The 17305-nt window shown below is 47.4% G+C and overlaps 1 protein-coding gene across 5 annotated transcripts in view; it reads left to right on the top strand.

Annotated features, from left to right (window-relative positions):
- The window catches only part of TNC (tenascin C), a 90473-nt gene extending 73833 nt beyond the window's left edge, over positions 1-16640 (top strand). For all 5 annotated transcript variants that reach the window (XM_076008984.1, XM_012768799.3, XM_012768800.3 and 2 more), the window contains 9 exons: positions 137-256; positions 1945-2088; positions 2855-2985; positions 6238-6370; positions 8074-8225; positions 9067-9163; positions 10065-10226; positions 12940-13103; positions 15911-16640. In XM_076008984.1, the coding sequence (XP_075865099.1) occupies positions 137-256; positions 1945-2088; positions 2855-2985; positions 6238-6370; positions 8074-8225; positions 9067-9163; positions 10065-10226; positions 12940-13103; positions 15911-16021 (1214 nt within the window). In that variant the 3' untranslated portion in view covers positions 16022-16640. The remainder of the gene's footprint in view (positions 1-136; positions 257-1944; positions 2089-2854; positions 2986-6237; positions 6371-8073; positions 8226-9066; positions 9164-10064; positions 10227-12939; positions 13104-15910) is intronic.
- The last annotated feature ends 665 nt before the right edge of the window (positions 16641-17305 follow it).

Genomic DNA, 17305 nt, shown 5'->3' with positions numbered 1-17305 from the left:
AGCCTGGCACCAGTGCAGGACTCTGATCTGACCCACGCAGCTGGCACTGTGTCCACGAGCCGTGTGGACGGCAGAGCAGCCGGGGTCTGATGTCCTGCCCCATGAGCTCCTCCTCTCCCACCATCTTTCTCTGCAGCTCTGGATGGCCCGTCTGGCCTGGTGACAGCCAACATCACCGACTCGACAGCCTTGGCCATGTGGCAGCCGGCCATTGCCACTGTGGACAGTTACGTCATCTCCTACACAGGGGAAAGAGGTAAAGCCCCATCCAAGACTCTCCCCTTCCCGAGCAGTGTCTGTACTTCTGTAAACTCTTGCCGCCCCCCTTCTCCGTGCCACATTTGGTGCAGGATGACAAAAATGCATGAGTAGTTTGGAAAGGCCAGTAATGTCCCTGTGGCTCCCGGTTACAACCCTCAGCGGGGTTAGTAGCCCATTTAAAGGGGGGAAAGTATATCTCCAGCCTCCGAGTGTTTTCCTGGTCCATTCCTCCTCTCCTGCTGGTCTCTCTACCTGTCAGTGTGGGATACCCTCTCTAGGAAGCGGTTCTCATCATTTACAAAGAATTCTGGAATCTAAATCGTAAACAGACTGTTTCAGGCAGCACTGGGGAGCGTGGGCATCTCAGAGGCCACAGGAGAGGCCAGTGGCAGAAAATTTGATTAAAAACTGAGAAATTATCTGTCCTTGTTTCTGTGGCCACCCGTGCTAACTTACCCTGGTGGCAGATTAAACACTTGCTTGGGACATCAGCAATCCACCAGCCACCAGAAAGTAACACCAAATACACATAAGAGAGAGGAGGAAGAGAGAGTCCCTTTTAAGGAACTCATCCATACTTTTATAATGAGCTACTCTAGAAAGAATGTTGCTGTTTCTTTTCCAAGTATAGGAAAGTCTCCTATTTTATGGGTCAGAATTGCTTTGCTTTCAAGGGACAATATGAGAGGGCACCATAATCCATGCCTGGGGCCTCTGTGAATCTTAACTCAGCCCTGGCAACCCCCTGAGAGAGTTCTTTGTGGGGGCAGAGCCAGGGAGGGGAGGAGGAATGTTTGGGTTTGTTCTTTTTACTCTTTAATTGTTAAATATTCCTTGTGGGCAAACTCGTTGGAATCAGGGAAGATTGTATTGCCCTGTCTAAAATAAATCAGAATATACTTCATGGGAATTGGGGAAATTGTAGATTCAGGGCTAGTCCAGAAGGGGGGTTGGGAAGGAGGGGGCAGCTCACAGATGATGAGGAAAGCTGCCCAACTTGCCCCAGTTTGCCGGGGACTTTCTCGGTTTGAGCACTGAAAGTTCCACACCTAAGAAAAGGTAAAGGCAAGCCAGGATGGTTGGTCACCTGTGATCAGGAAATATTAATAAACACATGCACCTGGGCACCGTGGCTTGGTTTCCACCTTGGATGTGACCCCGTGGGCTGAGAGGCAGTGGTGACCTGGCTCTGGTGTGTCCACAGCTGCCCCATCTCCGTCATCCCCTCAGCCTAAAGATTTGAAACATTTGGTAACTCATAAAACGAAATACGAGTAAGTGACAAAGAAGGAGAGCAAGCAAAGGGACAAATCAAATTTGGGCCGCGCAAGGCTCGGGGATGTCACCCACAGCTCTCATCCAGCTGGGTCCTCTGTCTCGGCTGCAAGGCTCTCCCAGCCAGTGCCACGTGGAAAAAAAAGTCTCCTGACCCCCCACTCCCCTTCCTTCTGAGTTGGAGCCTGGAAAAATCCAGTCTCGGTGTGATAAATCCTTTACATATGAGGTGAGCGCTCTGAGAGAGGGAAAGAGAGAGGCGTGAGTCATTTCAGAAATCCAAGCCGCTTTTCCGCGGGGTCACTGGAAGTTTCTGTGTTAGCGGGAGTTGTGTGTGGCGTGTGCCAAGTCCGCTCACGGCTCAGACAGCGAGAGGTAACTGCCTCGGTATGTGTGTTTCGTGTTCAGTGCCAGAAATCACACGCACGGTGTCCGGGAACACGGTGGAGTACGCTCTGACCGGCCTGGAGCCTGCCACGGAGTACACGCTGAGAATCCTGGCGGAGAAAGGGCCCCAGAAGAGCGCCGCCATCGCGGCCAGGTTCACCACAGGTACGGAGACAGGGGAGCCGGACGCTGTCACTTTGGAGACGCCCCCCCCCCCACAGCCTGTGTCCCCTCCCCAGCCAGCTCTTCCGTCCTAAGTCAGGCCCTGCAGTGCGGTGACGTCAGCGTCACTGAAATCCACCGGTGCCCACTCAGTCGGGACCGAAGAAACACACCACTTCCTCTTGAACTGAAATGACCTTGCTCTCCCCATGGGCGAGGAAAAGATTTTTAAGAGGAGGGCTTTTTAAGTGGAAAAACAGTCCCCACTGGCCCTAAACTCAGTGTTTAATGATCCATGCTCTAGGCAGGGAAATAGTTTTGAAGAGAAAAAAATTTTTCGGTCAGGTTCTCCTAGATGTTCATTGGGTTTTTATACATGGAGACCTTTTTACAAACTTTAGCGAGCAGGCAAACTGAGGAACAGGCCTCTCAGTCGGGGTGACTGCTGTCCATCCATCTGTCCTCTTACTTAGAAACAAGGCAAGGGGAGGTAATCGTGGTCACAGCTGTATCTTTCTGCAAAATCCAACCCAGGCCAATCAGGACCGTGTTGGGCTCATGAAAGCCCTTAGGATGAGATAAACCACAGAGAAATTTGTCTTGAGAGATCACGTGGCTCGACTTCCTCGTTTACAGACAGGGAAGGTTCTTGCCCAAGGTCATGTAGTCAGGCGTGGGGAAACCTGAACCCAGTCCTGGGGATACCCAACCGTGATTTCTGTCCCATGCCTGCCAACACATTTGATACCGATTGTCTTGCCTTCTCCAGACCTCGATTCTCCACGAGACTTGGCCGCTACTGAGGTTCAGTCAGAGACTGCCCTGCTCACCTGGCGACCCCCCCGGGCATCAGTCACTGGTTACCTCCTGGTCTATGAATCCGTGGATGGTACAGTCAAGGTATATTGAAATATATAACAAATCCCCTCTGCTGGTTGAAACATTGCATGATCTTCAAAGTAAGGAAGAATTACCCAATGCTGTTGTTCTACCCCAGGGCAACTGGGGAGCTGAGAAAAGTTAGTAGGGACTGGATTCCACACCACACCTTCTGAATCATACCCTCTGGCCTCTCTCATTTTAAGCAGACTTCTGATAGCCAGCCAAGATCAGGAACCACTGCTTACAAGACTTGAAGACATTTTAGGAGCTGGATTCTTGGTCCTTTAATATTTTAGTGAGCAAAGACCAAGAGCAGCTTCTGCATCTTTGCCTTATACATTATCTCACAGATGGTATCAGTGCCGTTACGTTATATATTGCAATGCATTTTACCATGTCTTTGTGACATCGACTGTTAATTATGTTTATATCCATGGTTAACACTATTTGTATTCTCTACCCATGAATTTCTTTTCTTTTACTTCTTAATTTTAAATAACTTTACACCTTCAGACAAGTGAAAGAGATCTTCTAAGCTTTACCTTCTAAACTTGTTATTGCATTTTTTATTTCAACTATCCTACTTTATATTCCCAAGATCTTTTATTTCTTGTCTGCACATTCATCTTTCCCTAGCACCTTATTTGTGTTCTGTGTATCATCTCTTGCTCTCCAAGAATTATATTGGTATTGGTATTTTATTTTATACATTGCAGAGTGTTTCTTCCAAGTGCCTTTGTTCTGCTGCTGTTGTTGGTCTTGGTTTGCTTTGGCTTGGGTCTCCCTCTCTCATGACTTCCACTCAATGTCTGTTGGTCCTGGTCTGTCTTTTTGTCCTTGAGCCAAGAACGAAAAAGCTGATTGGGAGTTCCAGCTACACGGGCAGGGCCTGTCAACGGTGAGGCTCACTCCAATGATTGGGCAAGTACCCCACAATTTTGTTGGGGAACCCCCAAATATCAGTGCCCTAAAGCCTGGGCTCTCACTGTGTACAAACCTCCAGTTCATTTTATGTTTCCAGTGTAGCACCTCTGCTTCTACAATAGCTAAGTGTGGTGGATTTGAATCCAGAGCCTCCCCTCTGGCTCAACCTCTCCAGACAGTAAACATCATCCTGCCATCTGGACAGGGAAAAACAGTCACCTACACTGTTGGAGGGGATGGGGAGATCTGAGGGTTTAAACAAACCCAATCTTTGTTCAGACACACCCCACACTGGCCTTCGAAGTTGTCTTTGCTTTTTGTGCACATTCTGTTGCTGAGCTCGCTGGGCTCTGGTGTGCACCAACCAGCCCTGCCTGGCTCTGCCTGCAGCTCTCAGTCAGCCCCAGCTCCCTCCCTCCTGCCCCGTCCGTGGTCTCTCTGCCACCCACTTTCCACCTACCGAGATCTGTTACTGAGCATGCCGGCTGCTATCTCCTCTCCTGTGCCCCTCACCTTTGTGGATTTATACCTTATGTTCCTTTGTCTCATTTTAGTGGGTATCAGAAGCAAACAGAGCTACATGGCCATGTCTGATCTGTCATGTTTTGCCAGAGTGGATGCATATTTCTAGTTACTATCCTGGCCCTTCCTGGAGTAGTGTAACAATAACTAACTCAGTGGGTAAACTGAGGCAAGTCCTTTATCTTCTCCGGGTGTCAGTATTCCCATCTGTAAAATGAGTGTATTCGACTCACCCGTCTTTGAGGTCTCTTCCAGGTCAGGCATTCTAGAATTCTGTGTTTATCTGAATCCAGAGTTTCATTTTGATCTAGGTTCCCCTAATTGCCTAGAAAATGAGTTTGCACAGCAGCCCAGAGAGCTGACAGGTAACTATATCCTCAAGTAATTCAATGAGCCTGACTTTGTACCTGACAGTTGATCCTTTCCCCAGGGATCAGGACTGGGGGCTGTACAATGGCCACTGGTATTAAATGGGCACTCACCTCAGTTTATTTTCCTGCATGGCCAATCTCCAGCTCTATATGTGTCATTTAAACAACAACAAAAAAATCGACCTGGCATAAAAGAAAAGAGCACTGGACAGGGTGCAAGATTATCCCTGCCATCAACCAATTATGGAGCAAATGCAATCCTCATAGCTTCTCTGAAATTCAATTCCCTCATTGGGAAAATTGGAGTGGGGTACCTCCCCAGTCCCAGGACACAGGGTAACCTTCCAGGGGTCCCCACACTGACTCATTACTGCCTAAACCTAAGCAGTCGTGTTCGCAGTTGTAGGGAGCAGCGGTGTGTTTGGTTTACTAGGAGTGTAGGTTGAGTTCCAATCCAAGACCAAGGTCATTCAAGGTCATTTACTAAAAAGAATCAGAAACTAGTAAGTGAATTTGAAAAGACTGGTTTCTGCAAACTGAAACAAATCACCTCCTCTGGACAGCAGCACAGAGACCAGGCTCAAACTATAAATGTAGTTAGGGTGGACCAGCAACTGTCTCTCACAGATACCTCTGTGAGAGGTATCTTCTAGAAGAGGTGTCTTCTAGAAGACAGACACACTGGGTCATGCTGCGCCTTCATCATGCCATGCCTACTGAGCTGTTATAATCATCATCTCCTGACTCAAGAGATCGTCAAACTGACTGCACCTCAGAATCATCTGGGGAGCTCCTTAAATGTACAACTAGCCAGGCCCAAGCTCTGGCTATAAGGATCGGTCAGTCTGGGATGGGGCCCAGGCATCGTACTGTTTTAAAGCTTCCCAGAGGGCTGTGACCAAAGCTGTATCTGGAGAACACTGGCCTACCTGGCCTCAAAGTCCCTTGCCCTTGTGTAAGTCATCTTGCCACCAGATCAGTCCTCTTAAAGTACAGCTAGGTTCATATCATTCACTTGTTCAGAAACCATTCCTTGTGAAGATAAACTTCAAGTTCTAGAGCTCGGCACTGAAAAATTTCAGGACTCCTCACTTATAATGGTAGACCTTGGATTTCAAAGCTTATAATGTAAGGTCCTTCATAATCTGGTAACATTTTCCACTGCTCTACCACCTGAAACTAAGTACAGTTGGGGTAGGTTATTGCTTCCTCAAATTATTTTGACTTGCACCACCTCTTCTGGCCCCAGTACCTTTGTCTATGCTGCACTCTCCCCATCTCTGATATTCCAACAGTACACGTGGATCCTGGCACAGCGTGGGCACCCAGTGGGTTCTTGTTGAATGAGTAAATGAATGGATGAGGGAATTAACGAATGAATAGAATGATTTCCCATTTATACGCTAAGAATGTTTGTGACCAAAAGCTATTATATTCTTTCTTCTGCCCTTAGGAAGTCATCGTGGGTCCAGACACCACCTCCTACAGCTTGGCAGAGCTGAGCCCGTCCACACACTACACAGCCAAGATCCAGGCATTAAGCGGGCCCCTGAGGAGCAAGCTAGTCCAGACCATCTTCACCACAAGTAAGGGGGCCCAGGGTGCAATCCGGCCTTGAGATCTAATGTTGACCGACTCAACCCTCTACTTCCCCTCTGACTTCTACTTTAAATGTTCCAAACAAATTTCTGGAAATAATCTCTTACCTGCTACTACTTGGAAGCCTGAAGAAAGTGAGACAGGAAGGTACGAGCATCCCAGTGGTGAGCCCATCCAGATTCAATCTCCATTGTCATCACTTGATCTGGGTGCTTTAAGAACATTACTTTCATTCTACAATCCTCAGTTTATTCATCTGTACAATGGGATTAATAACTGTGCCTTCCTCACAAGGACCTTTGTGAGGGTTAATAGGTATTGTATATGAACTCCTAGCCCAGTACGTGGCCCATGTGTATAAGTGTGTGGTCCTTTTATTGCCAGGGCTCAATATAAGCTCAATATCCCTTCCCTTCTCCTTTTTCACATCAGTGTTTGCAAAGCCTGTCCACATCCAAAATCACAAATGGTCCTCCCACCAAGCTGGTATGGTGGGTCAGGATTACCATGCCCAATTTCCTGATAGGGAAATGGAGGCTCCCAGAGACTAAACGACCTGCTCAAAGCCACCCTGTGAGTTACAGTCAGAGTTAGACTCAGGTATTCCTGGCCCAGGAAGCCTCCCCTGCATCTGCCATGGGCATCTTCTGCAGATGGCAAACATGCAGGTTGTTCCCTTGGTGAATAAAAGGCAGCATCCACTTCTGAAGGTGGGAGGGGCCAGGCTCTGCAGAGCCCTACCCTGCACAACTCACTGGGGACAGTCATTCTGCACACACCTGCCAAGGAAGGTGCTTCCTCTCTGCCAGATCTTATGCTGGGCTGAGAACACAAAACTATGAAGTGTGCCTTGAACATGCTCTTGTATCTTTAGGGCTGTAAAATAAGCAAGGAAACAGCACATGATGTAACCGCAGATGAATGTGGGGGTGTTGTCAGATCAGAAAAGAGAACTGCTATGACCATCAGTTCTCAGGCCCATTGACTAAGCACAGCCCCAAGATTGTCCATTTCTATCGATTTTTTAATTTTTTGCATCACATTATCACACTTGGAAATTTCCCAGGAGTTCTTGTTTCATCTTTCTGAGCTTCCTAGGCTCAGAGCAGTGAGATAATGCCCCCAGTGTCACATAGCAAGCAAGTGGCATGTTCAGGACTAGAACTCTTGCCTCAGAATCCTCTGCAGAGGCTAAGATGAGTACAGATTGTGGATTGAAATGTATTTCTCTGGGGAGCTCGAATATCCAAGGCTTTTATCAGACTTGCAAAGCAGCCTGTACCCTAATAGAGTGCCCTGATCCTCAGTGAGCCACCCACCAGGTGCTAGAAACCCAGCCATCCATCCAGCCAGTGCCTGGGTGTGCATCAGGTGTGCCTGGCTGCTCCAGGTAGGTCCAGGTCAACCTGACACGTGCACCACACAGCAGATCCGCTATCTTCCCACGTGTATCATTGATGCCTCTATCAGTATAAGGGGCTGAGATGTGTCCCTCATATCCACAACCTCCAAGTCTCATGACCCCCCACGGAACAGTCTATTCTTGCTTTTCACAGGAGGGAGCAGAGACTCAGAGAGGTTAGGCTGCTCACCCACAGGACTCTAGCCAATAAACAGTTAAGCTGCAGTGTCAAAGCTCCTACCCCAGTCCTCCTGCTCTGAGAGGTCACTATTTCTCCTTATTCCACAGTTGGACTCCTATACCCATTCCCCAGGGACTGCTCCCAAGCAATGCTGAATGGAGACACGACCTCTGGCCTCTACACCATTTATCTGAACGGCGATAAGGCCCAGGCGCTAGAAGTCTACTGTGACATGGCCTCTGACGGGGGAGGATGGATCGTGAGTATCCACAGGGCGTGCAGAGCTCCCAGGCCTGGGGGGTGAGGGCAGAGGGCTGGGGGTGGGAGGTGGGGAAGGGGGGGAGAGGTAGAGGAGGAGGGGAAGGGCGGAGTTATATCTGTGCACTCTGACACCTGACACCAATGTGCACGAGGCTTTGCAAGATATTGCCTGTCAAAGGGAGGCACTCAGGAATTGTCTCTTAAATAAAGGAATGGGAAAGAAGCCAAGTTTTAAAAAGAAAAAGAAAACACGGAGGCAAAGAATTTTCTTGTAATTTATCTTATCCGATCCTCATCTAACAACTCTGCGATGTGTAAATGACAGTGACCATTGAATCCATTACTTATATTAATTAGCACTGACTAAGCATTTATTACCTACCAGGCACTGTGCTAAGAGTTTCACATGAATTATTGCAACTTCATTACCATAATCACTGAGTAGTATTTTTTAATTAATAAACTTTATTTTTTTTAGTGCAGTTTTCGGTTCACCACAAAATGAAGTGGGAAGTACAGAGAGCTCTCATGTACACCCCCTACATACCCACACAACTCCCCCCATCAACTGCCTGCACCAGAGCATGCATTTGCTGCAATCAATGTACCTACGTTGACACGCCATTATCACCCAAAGCTGGGCAGTATTTTTGATCTTTGTTTTTCAGGTGACAAGACCAAGGCTTAGGGAGCGGAGGTGACCTGCCCAGAGTCACATGCAAATTAGTGAAAGAGCTGAGGACTGGTGCTCTTCCCACAGTCTGATGTTCCTTCCTCTAGGAAAGATGCCCTCTTTCCTGCGATAGCTCGAGTGCACTGATTCACTGATACGTTTACAGGTGTTCCTGAGACGCAAGAATGGACGTGAGGACTTCTATCGAAACTGGAAAGCCTATGTTGCTGGATTTGGGGACCGCAGAGAGGAATTCTGGCTTGGTAACTCAGCCCTGCGTGTTTGTGTCCAAACTGCTTATTTCTGCCCTCTTTGTCATGTTTCCTAACCCACTGTGGCCTGTGGGAGAGAAATAGATTAGGAGGAAACACTAATTCTGGTGCTGGACACAGAATATCAAATTCTTAATGGACAAGACTAAGTAGATGCTCTGAATCATTAAAAATAACAACCGGATTAAGGGAGAGCCAACAGTCAGGCCTTAAGAATTAACCTGGCCATAAGTCATTTGCTGAACAATTCACAGATTTATCCTCACTGATATCATTGACTGCTTCCCTGTCGTGTTCCCGGTTGTGCTCTAAGTACGCCATAGCCATAACCTTGAACCCTCACAGCACCCCTGTAAAGTGCTAAATTCCCACCCTGCACATGAGGAAACAGAGCCTCCGAGAGACTGAGCAGCTCATCCATAGGAATCTAGCCAATAATCAGTTGAGCTGCAATTGAAATGTCCCAAGGCAGCACACCATCACCTATGCATTCATCCACGCAACTCACACTTTCCAAGCCCGACCTGCACAGACCTCTGTTCTATGCACCACTGCCTGGGCCAGGCCAGGGAACGTCCATCCTACTATCATCCACCGCCCTTCAACTACAAGGGGCTTTCGAGTTTAAAAAGTGCTTTCACCACCTCATCTCCTTTGGTCTTCACAATACACTGGGAGGTTGGCAAGGCAAGGATGTCAACCTGATTTTACCCGGGCCTCAGAAATATCACACATTGGGCCTGGTGTTATAGCAGCAAGGAGCAGGGCAAACTTTGAGTTCAGGGCTGTGTGACATGAACCTCTTTCGAGTGTACTCAGCTGCTGCTCTTGAAATAGAAATGAGGGCCTCAGCCACCTGTGCTTCTTAGCAGCCCCTGCCTGTCATCCACAGGGCTGGACAACCTGAGCAAAATCACAGCCCAAGGGCAGTACGAGCTCCGGGTGGACCTGCGGGACCATGGAGAGACAGCCTTCGCCGTCTACGACAGATTCAACGTGGGGGATGCCAAGACTCGCTACAAGTTGAAGGTGGAGGGGTACAGCGGGACAGCAGGTACAGAGCCATGGCAATTAGAGCCAGAAACCACAGAGAACATCTTGGTGTTTTCAGCTAATTCTTCTGCTTATCTTTCCTCCCTCCTCCCATCCTCCCTCCCTCCCATCCTCCCTCCCTCCCTCCCTCCCTTCTTTCCTTCCCTCCTTCCTTCCTTCCTTCCCTCCCTCCCTCCCTCCCTCCCTCCCTCCCTCCCTCCTTCCTTCCTTCCTTCCTTCCTTCCTTCCTTCCTTCCTTCCTTCCTTCCTTCCTTCCTTCCTTCCTTCCTTTCTTCTTCCCTCTCTTCCTTCCTTATTCCTTCCTTCCTTCCTTCCTTCCTTCCTTCCTTCCTTCCTTCCTTCCTTCCTTCCCTCCTTCCTTCCTTCCTTCCTTCCCTCCTTCCTTCCTTCCTTCCTTCCTTCCTTTCTTCTTCCCTCTCTTCCTTCCTTCTTCCTTCCTTCCTTCATTCCTTCCTTCCTTCTGTTTTTCTCCTTCCTCCCTTAATTCATTTATTTATTGGATAAACAAATATTTCAATACCTAGAGGTGCTAATCCAGAATAACTGCAGTTGAAAAGGGCTGGGTAGATATTTTGATCCCTGAAACATAGTGTAGGTTGGGAATCAGGGAAAACAGTATTTATTTGTAACTCCATTCAAAAACCATGTCTTTCTTATCTAGTTTTAGATACCAGTTGTAGACTGATTAAAAAAAAAAAACAATTAGTCTCCCCAAAACCTTAACATGCATCCAACCAAGTGCTACTCACTTTATTATGGGCGAATGACCCACTGGAGATGCTGTGAACGTGCAGGTGCTGACACAGGTGGCTGGGGTGGGCTGAGATTCTGCATTTCTTGTAAGTTCCCTGGTGATGCTGATGTTGCTTGGTGCTGCTGGTCTGCGGACTGCACTTTGAGTAGCAAATAATCCACTCCATCACCCAACTGCTTGAATCTCTTCTAAGACGTCCCTGCCATGTGGCCACCCAGCCTCAGCCTGCATACCCCCATGACCAGAAGCTCACTACCTCTCAAGTGGCCCTTTCATTCCTTGCCTGGTTCATGACCCTAGTTTGGGTTTTGGAGATTTATTTGACTGGAAATGGCCTTTGTATGGTTTTCTGACTCCATATTAGAGGAGAAATAAATAAGGAAACAGCATGTATTAAGGCCTGCTATGTACCATCCTTTCTTTGTCAATATTTCACCTGTATGATTCCCATTCAATCCTCATAAAAACCATTTCAGGAAGATGTTGTTATTACGTAGATGAGGAGACAAGCTCAGAAAAGAAACCTGTTTCTTTCTTTGGAAAAAAACAACAACAGCATGTAGAAGTTGGATGCAAGTCTGGCCGCAGAGAGCTGTTGCCGGTGGTGTTCTTAGTAACAAAAGGGGATCACTTTGGGTGGCTTTCTGTTTGTGAACACAGTCCATCATCTCTGAGCTCTGAAAGAAAACATCCATAAGGAGGAAAGTCTCCAGATAAAAGGTTGCCAAAAGCCAGGCTCAGTCTAAGGAGGCACAAAGCTCTTTTAAGATGGCAATTTCGAGGTAATGAAGAGAGATACCCTGGGGCGAAAATTGTTTTAGTTCTTGCATCCCTCAAAGAATTCTGACATTTTATTACCTGGCAGTAAAGACCTCTTTGGCTGAGATGGCTTCAGGCAGGAAGGATATTGTTACATGGGAGCAGCAGGAATGTGGCCTTTATCTATCCCTCTTTGCATTTCCAGTGAGAGAATGAGCCCTAATATTTCCCTTGACTGAGATAACCTTTGTAAGGTTGCATTTTTCTGTGTGCTTTGGTTGCAGCCAGAACCTCCGCAGAAGAGCTGATGCCTGCCTGCCACCCTCGTGTTCTGGGTAGCATTATCCGTTAAAAAGGCATCTGAGTCCTTTTGACAACTGGCTCCAAAAGACCAGGGTAGAATGCCTCAGAGTCTTGGAATTTTTGTGCATAGTACGTGGCTAGGTTTGAGAGTGGGGAGGCAAAAAGAAATGGCACTGAAATGCTTCTAAAATTCAATATATTAAATATTACAAACTAGAATCCCAAATAGTATTATATATAAATGGGCTTATTGTCTAAGAATCAGGGAACACTGGCCTGATAGACACTTTAAAAATGATACATAGACTCTTTGGGGACATCTAATATTTGAAGGGTTTAATTATAAGTATGGCTAATAAATACTTGTAGGGAGAGGAAAAGCATACCATTGTTAAATGCAGATTTCTCAGCCTATTCTCTAAGCTCTTTTATGTAAAGGGAATGTGGAAAAATCATAAAATAACAACAAAATTGTAATAACTATTTGCACCCCACGCTACCTGTTTAGAATACACCCTTATGTCCTTGTCCCAACAGATGGAACCAATGTGCTGGTTCCATTTTATAGATGAGAAAACTGAGCTTCAGCATGAGGCTTGACTTACGCAAGGCCACAGCTAGAGAGTGAAAGAGATGGGACTCGATGCTGGACCCTCCAAAGCCACCGCAGCCTTCTTCCTGCCACTCACTCGGTGCTGCTTCTATCAGAAATGGGTCCTAGGGAGCCACATTCATGTCCCGTCCAGTCCCACATTCGATCCCGACTCTGGGCCCGATGTTCAAGGCCAGCCCACCCCAGGGCCTTTCAGTTGTCACCTCTGGTTCTGCCGTTCACAGCCCAGAAGGGCAATTCCAGCTGGGATTTCTCAGGTCCGTATTCTCTCTCTCTGTCTCCCAGGTGACTCCATGGCCTACCACAACGGCAGGTCCTTCTCCACCTTCGACAAGGACACGGACTCAGCCATCACCAACTGCGCCCTGTCCTACAAGGGGGCTTTCTGGTACAGGAACTGTCACCGTGTCAACCTGATGGGCAGATACGGGGATAATAACCACAGTCAGGTAAGTGGACGGGGAGGGGACAGAGCAGGCCAGGCCGGGGAAGCAGGACGGGGCTGGTGGAAGGGCAGTCCGAGCCCTCCAGCCTGGCAGGTGCTGGGAGGCAAGGCCTCAGGCATGTGAGCCCACACTTCTTCCCAGCGCAACGAGAAACCTCAGTGACGCTGCACGTAGGGCAAAATAGAAACAGCACATGTGAACCTTGGAGATCCCAAGGAGAGCCATTGGTCAAATGGATTCCAAACTTAGCCAACCCCAAAGTAAAGCAGATAACATTGGAGGTCACTAGGTAAAGCAGGGATGGTGCAGACCCCGGCAATGCCCTGGCCCAGGGGCACCCTCTGAACCCCCAATAGACCTGAGAGTCCACAGGCTGTTAATGCCTTCACTTTACAAAGAGACCACAGCCCCGAGAAAGCTGACTGTCGTGAGGTCACAGAGTGAACTTGGAGGCAGAGCCCTATCCCCACCTCCAGCACCCCCCACCTGGCGTTTTCCCTGTGCCACGCACAACTCCAGCACAACTTCTGCAATCACAGAAATGGATGATTGAGGTCTCCTTTAGAAACAGGAGAGTGAAATGAATTCAGTAACCCACCTTACTCCGAGCCCAGACTGCACGAGCGTATGCCTGCAATGTGACACCGTCAAGTGGGACTGGCCACTTAACCTTGGCCAAGCCCCTGTCCTGGTCCCTTCTCAGAGCTCGTCCACACCCCAGGGAGGAAGGATGAGTGTTCTCATAGGGCCACACCACAGTGATCCCTGGACCTCATGATTCTCGCCAGGTTTTCTCGCTGGGGTCCCAGGGGCTGTGTAAAACTGCAACGGCCTAAATTACACACCTCCCGACCCCAGGGATTCTGATTCGATGACTTCCAGTGGGATGCAGCATCTCACATTTTTGCATATTTGTACTTTTCTCGTTGGTAGATTTTGAGGGTTTTTTGGTAGGGTCCACAGGTGATTCCTGACATGCAGTGAATGTCGGGACCTGCCGCTCTCCGTTGTTAGTCATTCTGATACACGTGTTTATCCCCGAGTTAACTGCTAGCAAATGACACCGGTGACCTTAAATGTAGCTCTTACCTTGACATAATTTCTGACATTTTTCAAAGTGTTCTCACCTTCTGTATGTCATGTGCTTCTCACCTTTACCCTGAGAAAGAATCAGGACGTGGTTTTCATGCCTGTGTGACAGAGAAGGCAGGAGTTAAAAGACAGCCTCTTGACACCTGTCCTGTGCTCTTTCCGTCTTGTGACATTACCTCGGTAATACTTCCGCTCCGAGCGTTATTCCTCCACCTTGACTGCCCCGTCCCCTAACACTGGCTAACACAAAGTCCTGGAAAAAAAGCTACACGTCAAAAAAGAAACCTCTTTTTCCATCCTTCCATTCCATTTTGGAAGAAGAACGAGATGACACAGGAGGCCACGAAGGAGTCACAGGAGTTCAGGCCCAGCTCTGGCTCTGCTCAAGCTGCTATGCGGCCTCTGTGAAGTCACTTTCCCTCTCTGGCCTCCGTGTCCACCGCAGCACAAGGAGGGCTTGGCTTCCTGCCCTGGACTGTTAGAGGCAGGAACCAGGGTAGGGGGAGGCAGCACGTGGCCCAAGCTGTCGGCTGCCGGACCTCACTGTAGCTGAGTGATTGCAATAGGCACATTTGCCCTTGAAATGAACCAGCTGTTCTTAACCCCTACCTCCCCGCTGGACTCAGAGACCACCCATGTCAGTGAATGCCAAACAATTAGGAACAAATAAAGCCTCTTTATTTCCCCCTCATTTCACTAGCTCTTAACTTGCCCGCAGACATGTTGCTTCCCAGCCCCGTGCAGGAAGCGGAGAGGGGTCAGTGTCTGGGGGTGGCCACTCAGGACTCTCTGCAGCCACAGAGGGGCAGGGGGCCAGGTGGGACTTGAACATCTGCCATCTGTAGAATGAGTCTCTTTGCTAAAGAGTCAAACACGGACCCTGGAAGCCCAGACACAAATCTGGTCTTTTCTTGTAGAAATCTTTGGCCAAACTTTCAAGGATATCTCTCCCTACTTGAAATTAAGGAAGTAATATTAGCCAATAACCTAAACTGTGCCCAGCACTGTGACAGCTCCTTTATAAACTCATTTAACCTTCATGCCATCTTTCATGTTTGGCATTATAAGAAAGAAAGAAAGAAAGAAAGAAAGAGAGAGAGAGAGAGAGAGAGAGAGAGAGAGAGAGAGAGAAAGAAAGAAAGAAAGAAAGAAAGAAAGAAAGAAAGAAAGAAAGAAAGACTGAGACCCAGAAAGATTTGATAACTTATTTAACACCATTTATCTCTTAAGTAAGAGTATTCATATTTAGCCTTGTATGTCAAGTGGTAAAACTTGTGTTTCACCTATGTTCTTTCTGCTATTCCATACCAAACCCCTGTGAAAATAGTCCATAAGAGTCCTGTGAATTATAGACACATGCACACACAAACACACACACCCTATATATAGCTGCTCAATTCTATAACCTCCAGTAGTGACCTAAATTCCTTCAGAACATATTCCTATACATGGCAAGTTTCATTTGAAACAAAATGGCAGCCCAAAGTCAATGCAAACTCAGGTGACTCCTGACAAAGGTGAAAAATTGAGCCAGATCCAGCCAGCCCCTTTGAAAGTGCTCACCACACAGGCAAGCAGAGAGATGGGCAAGAGACAGCTCTGGTGTGCCAAATGGCCGAGTCGAGACAGAATTCGTTTTGTTTGAGCATCTAAGTAGCAATGACCGGTGAACACCTTGCCTAATGGAAACCAACATGGAGGCCTTCTCTTTTGTACAGGGTGTTAACTGGTTCCACTGGAAGGGCCACGAATACTCAATCCAGTTTGCGGAGATGAAACTGAGACCCAGCAACTTCAGAAATCTCGAAGGCAGGCGCAAACGGGCGTGAATTCCAGGGACCACTGGGTGAGGGAGGAATAGGGCCCAGAGAAAGGAACGGATTTTACCAAAGCATCAATACAACCAGCCCGATCATCAATCCACACCTGGGCATCTGGCAAGAGTCACAGTTGACCACGGATCACTGCGGCCAGCGGCGACTGCATGGCCTCACCTACTCTGCGATTACCTTCTTCGCACCAAAGACACCAGTCTCCAACAGGTTTCTGTTCTGTTGTTCGATTCAGCAAAACTCTTCCAGTGACAGCATCACGATGGTTTTCACTTCTCTTGGGTGGCTCTGGGAATGGGAGAGGGGTAGGCTGTACAGTGGTAGTTTGTTTTAGAACCAGCTGTATTTTACACAAAGCTGTATAATTAATTATTTTTGTTAGCAAAGATTAAATGTGCGTCATTGGAAGCCATCCCTTTTTTTTTTTTTTACATTTCATACAACAGAAACCAGAAAAGCAATATTGTTTCAATTTTTAAAATATGATTAATATTATTAATATAATAATGATGATGAAAACTAAGGATTTTTAAAGAGATCTTCTTTTCCAAAACACATCTGGACATTACCTGATTGTATTTTTTTTGTTTTTTAATAAAAGCACAAGTACTTTTGAGTTTGGCTGTTATTTTGCCTTTTGTCATTGAGTCTGGATTTCACTAAAGCCAATAATTTGAACGAAGGGAGGAATACTGGACAGGAAAGGTAAGGAGGGCTGGTGGTCCAGTGGGAAGGGTAGAAGAAATACCAAAGACTAGCAGAGAGGTCACTTTTCTGAACAAAGTTGAACACAATTGGAAAAAGCTTACAACTGAAAATTCAGCTTCTTGTTCCACATTTCCAAGTGTAATAGTTTATGGTTTAAAAGCTGCTTTTATACCCATTTTCTAATGTAACCTCCTAGAAATTCTATGATATGGATGTGATGAGGGCCATTATCATGCAAGAACCCCAGAGGCAGACTGCCTGGGTTCAAATCTGGGCTCCAGGATTCATTCCCAAATTCCCTAATCTCTCCGTGCCTCAGTTTCCTCATCTCTAAAGTGGGCATACTCATACTTCTTGTTTCATAGCGTTTCTGCAAAGAATGAATTGCATCATCCATATAAAGCCCTTAGCATGGTGCCTGGCACCTATTAAGTGCTTGTGTCAGCTATCGCTGCTGTCGCTTTATAGGAGACGGACGGGGTCGAGAGACATGCAGTGATTTGGGTGGGGCTATCACCCAATAAATGATGGAACTTGGATTTAAACCCAGGCCTTCTGGCTCCAAGGTTCCTG

The sequence above is a fragment of the Microcebus murinus genome, chromosome 12, assembly GCF_040939455.1.
Source record: "Microcebus murinus isolate Inina chromosome 12, M.murinus_Inina_mat1.0, whole genome shotgun sequence".
NCBI classification, from domain to species: domain Eukaryota; kingdom Metazoa; phylum Chordata; class Mammalia; order Primates; family Cheirogaleidae; genus Microcebus; species Microcebus murinus.
This window is presented reverse-complemented; position numbering and strand designations above follow the sequence as displayed.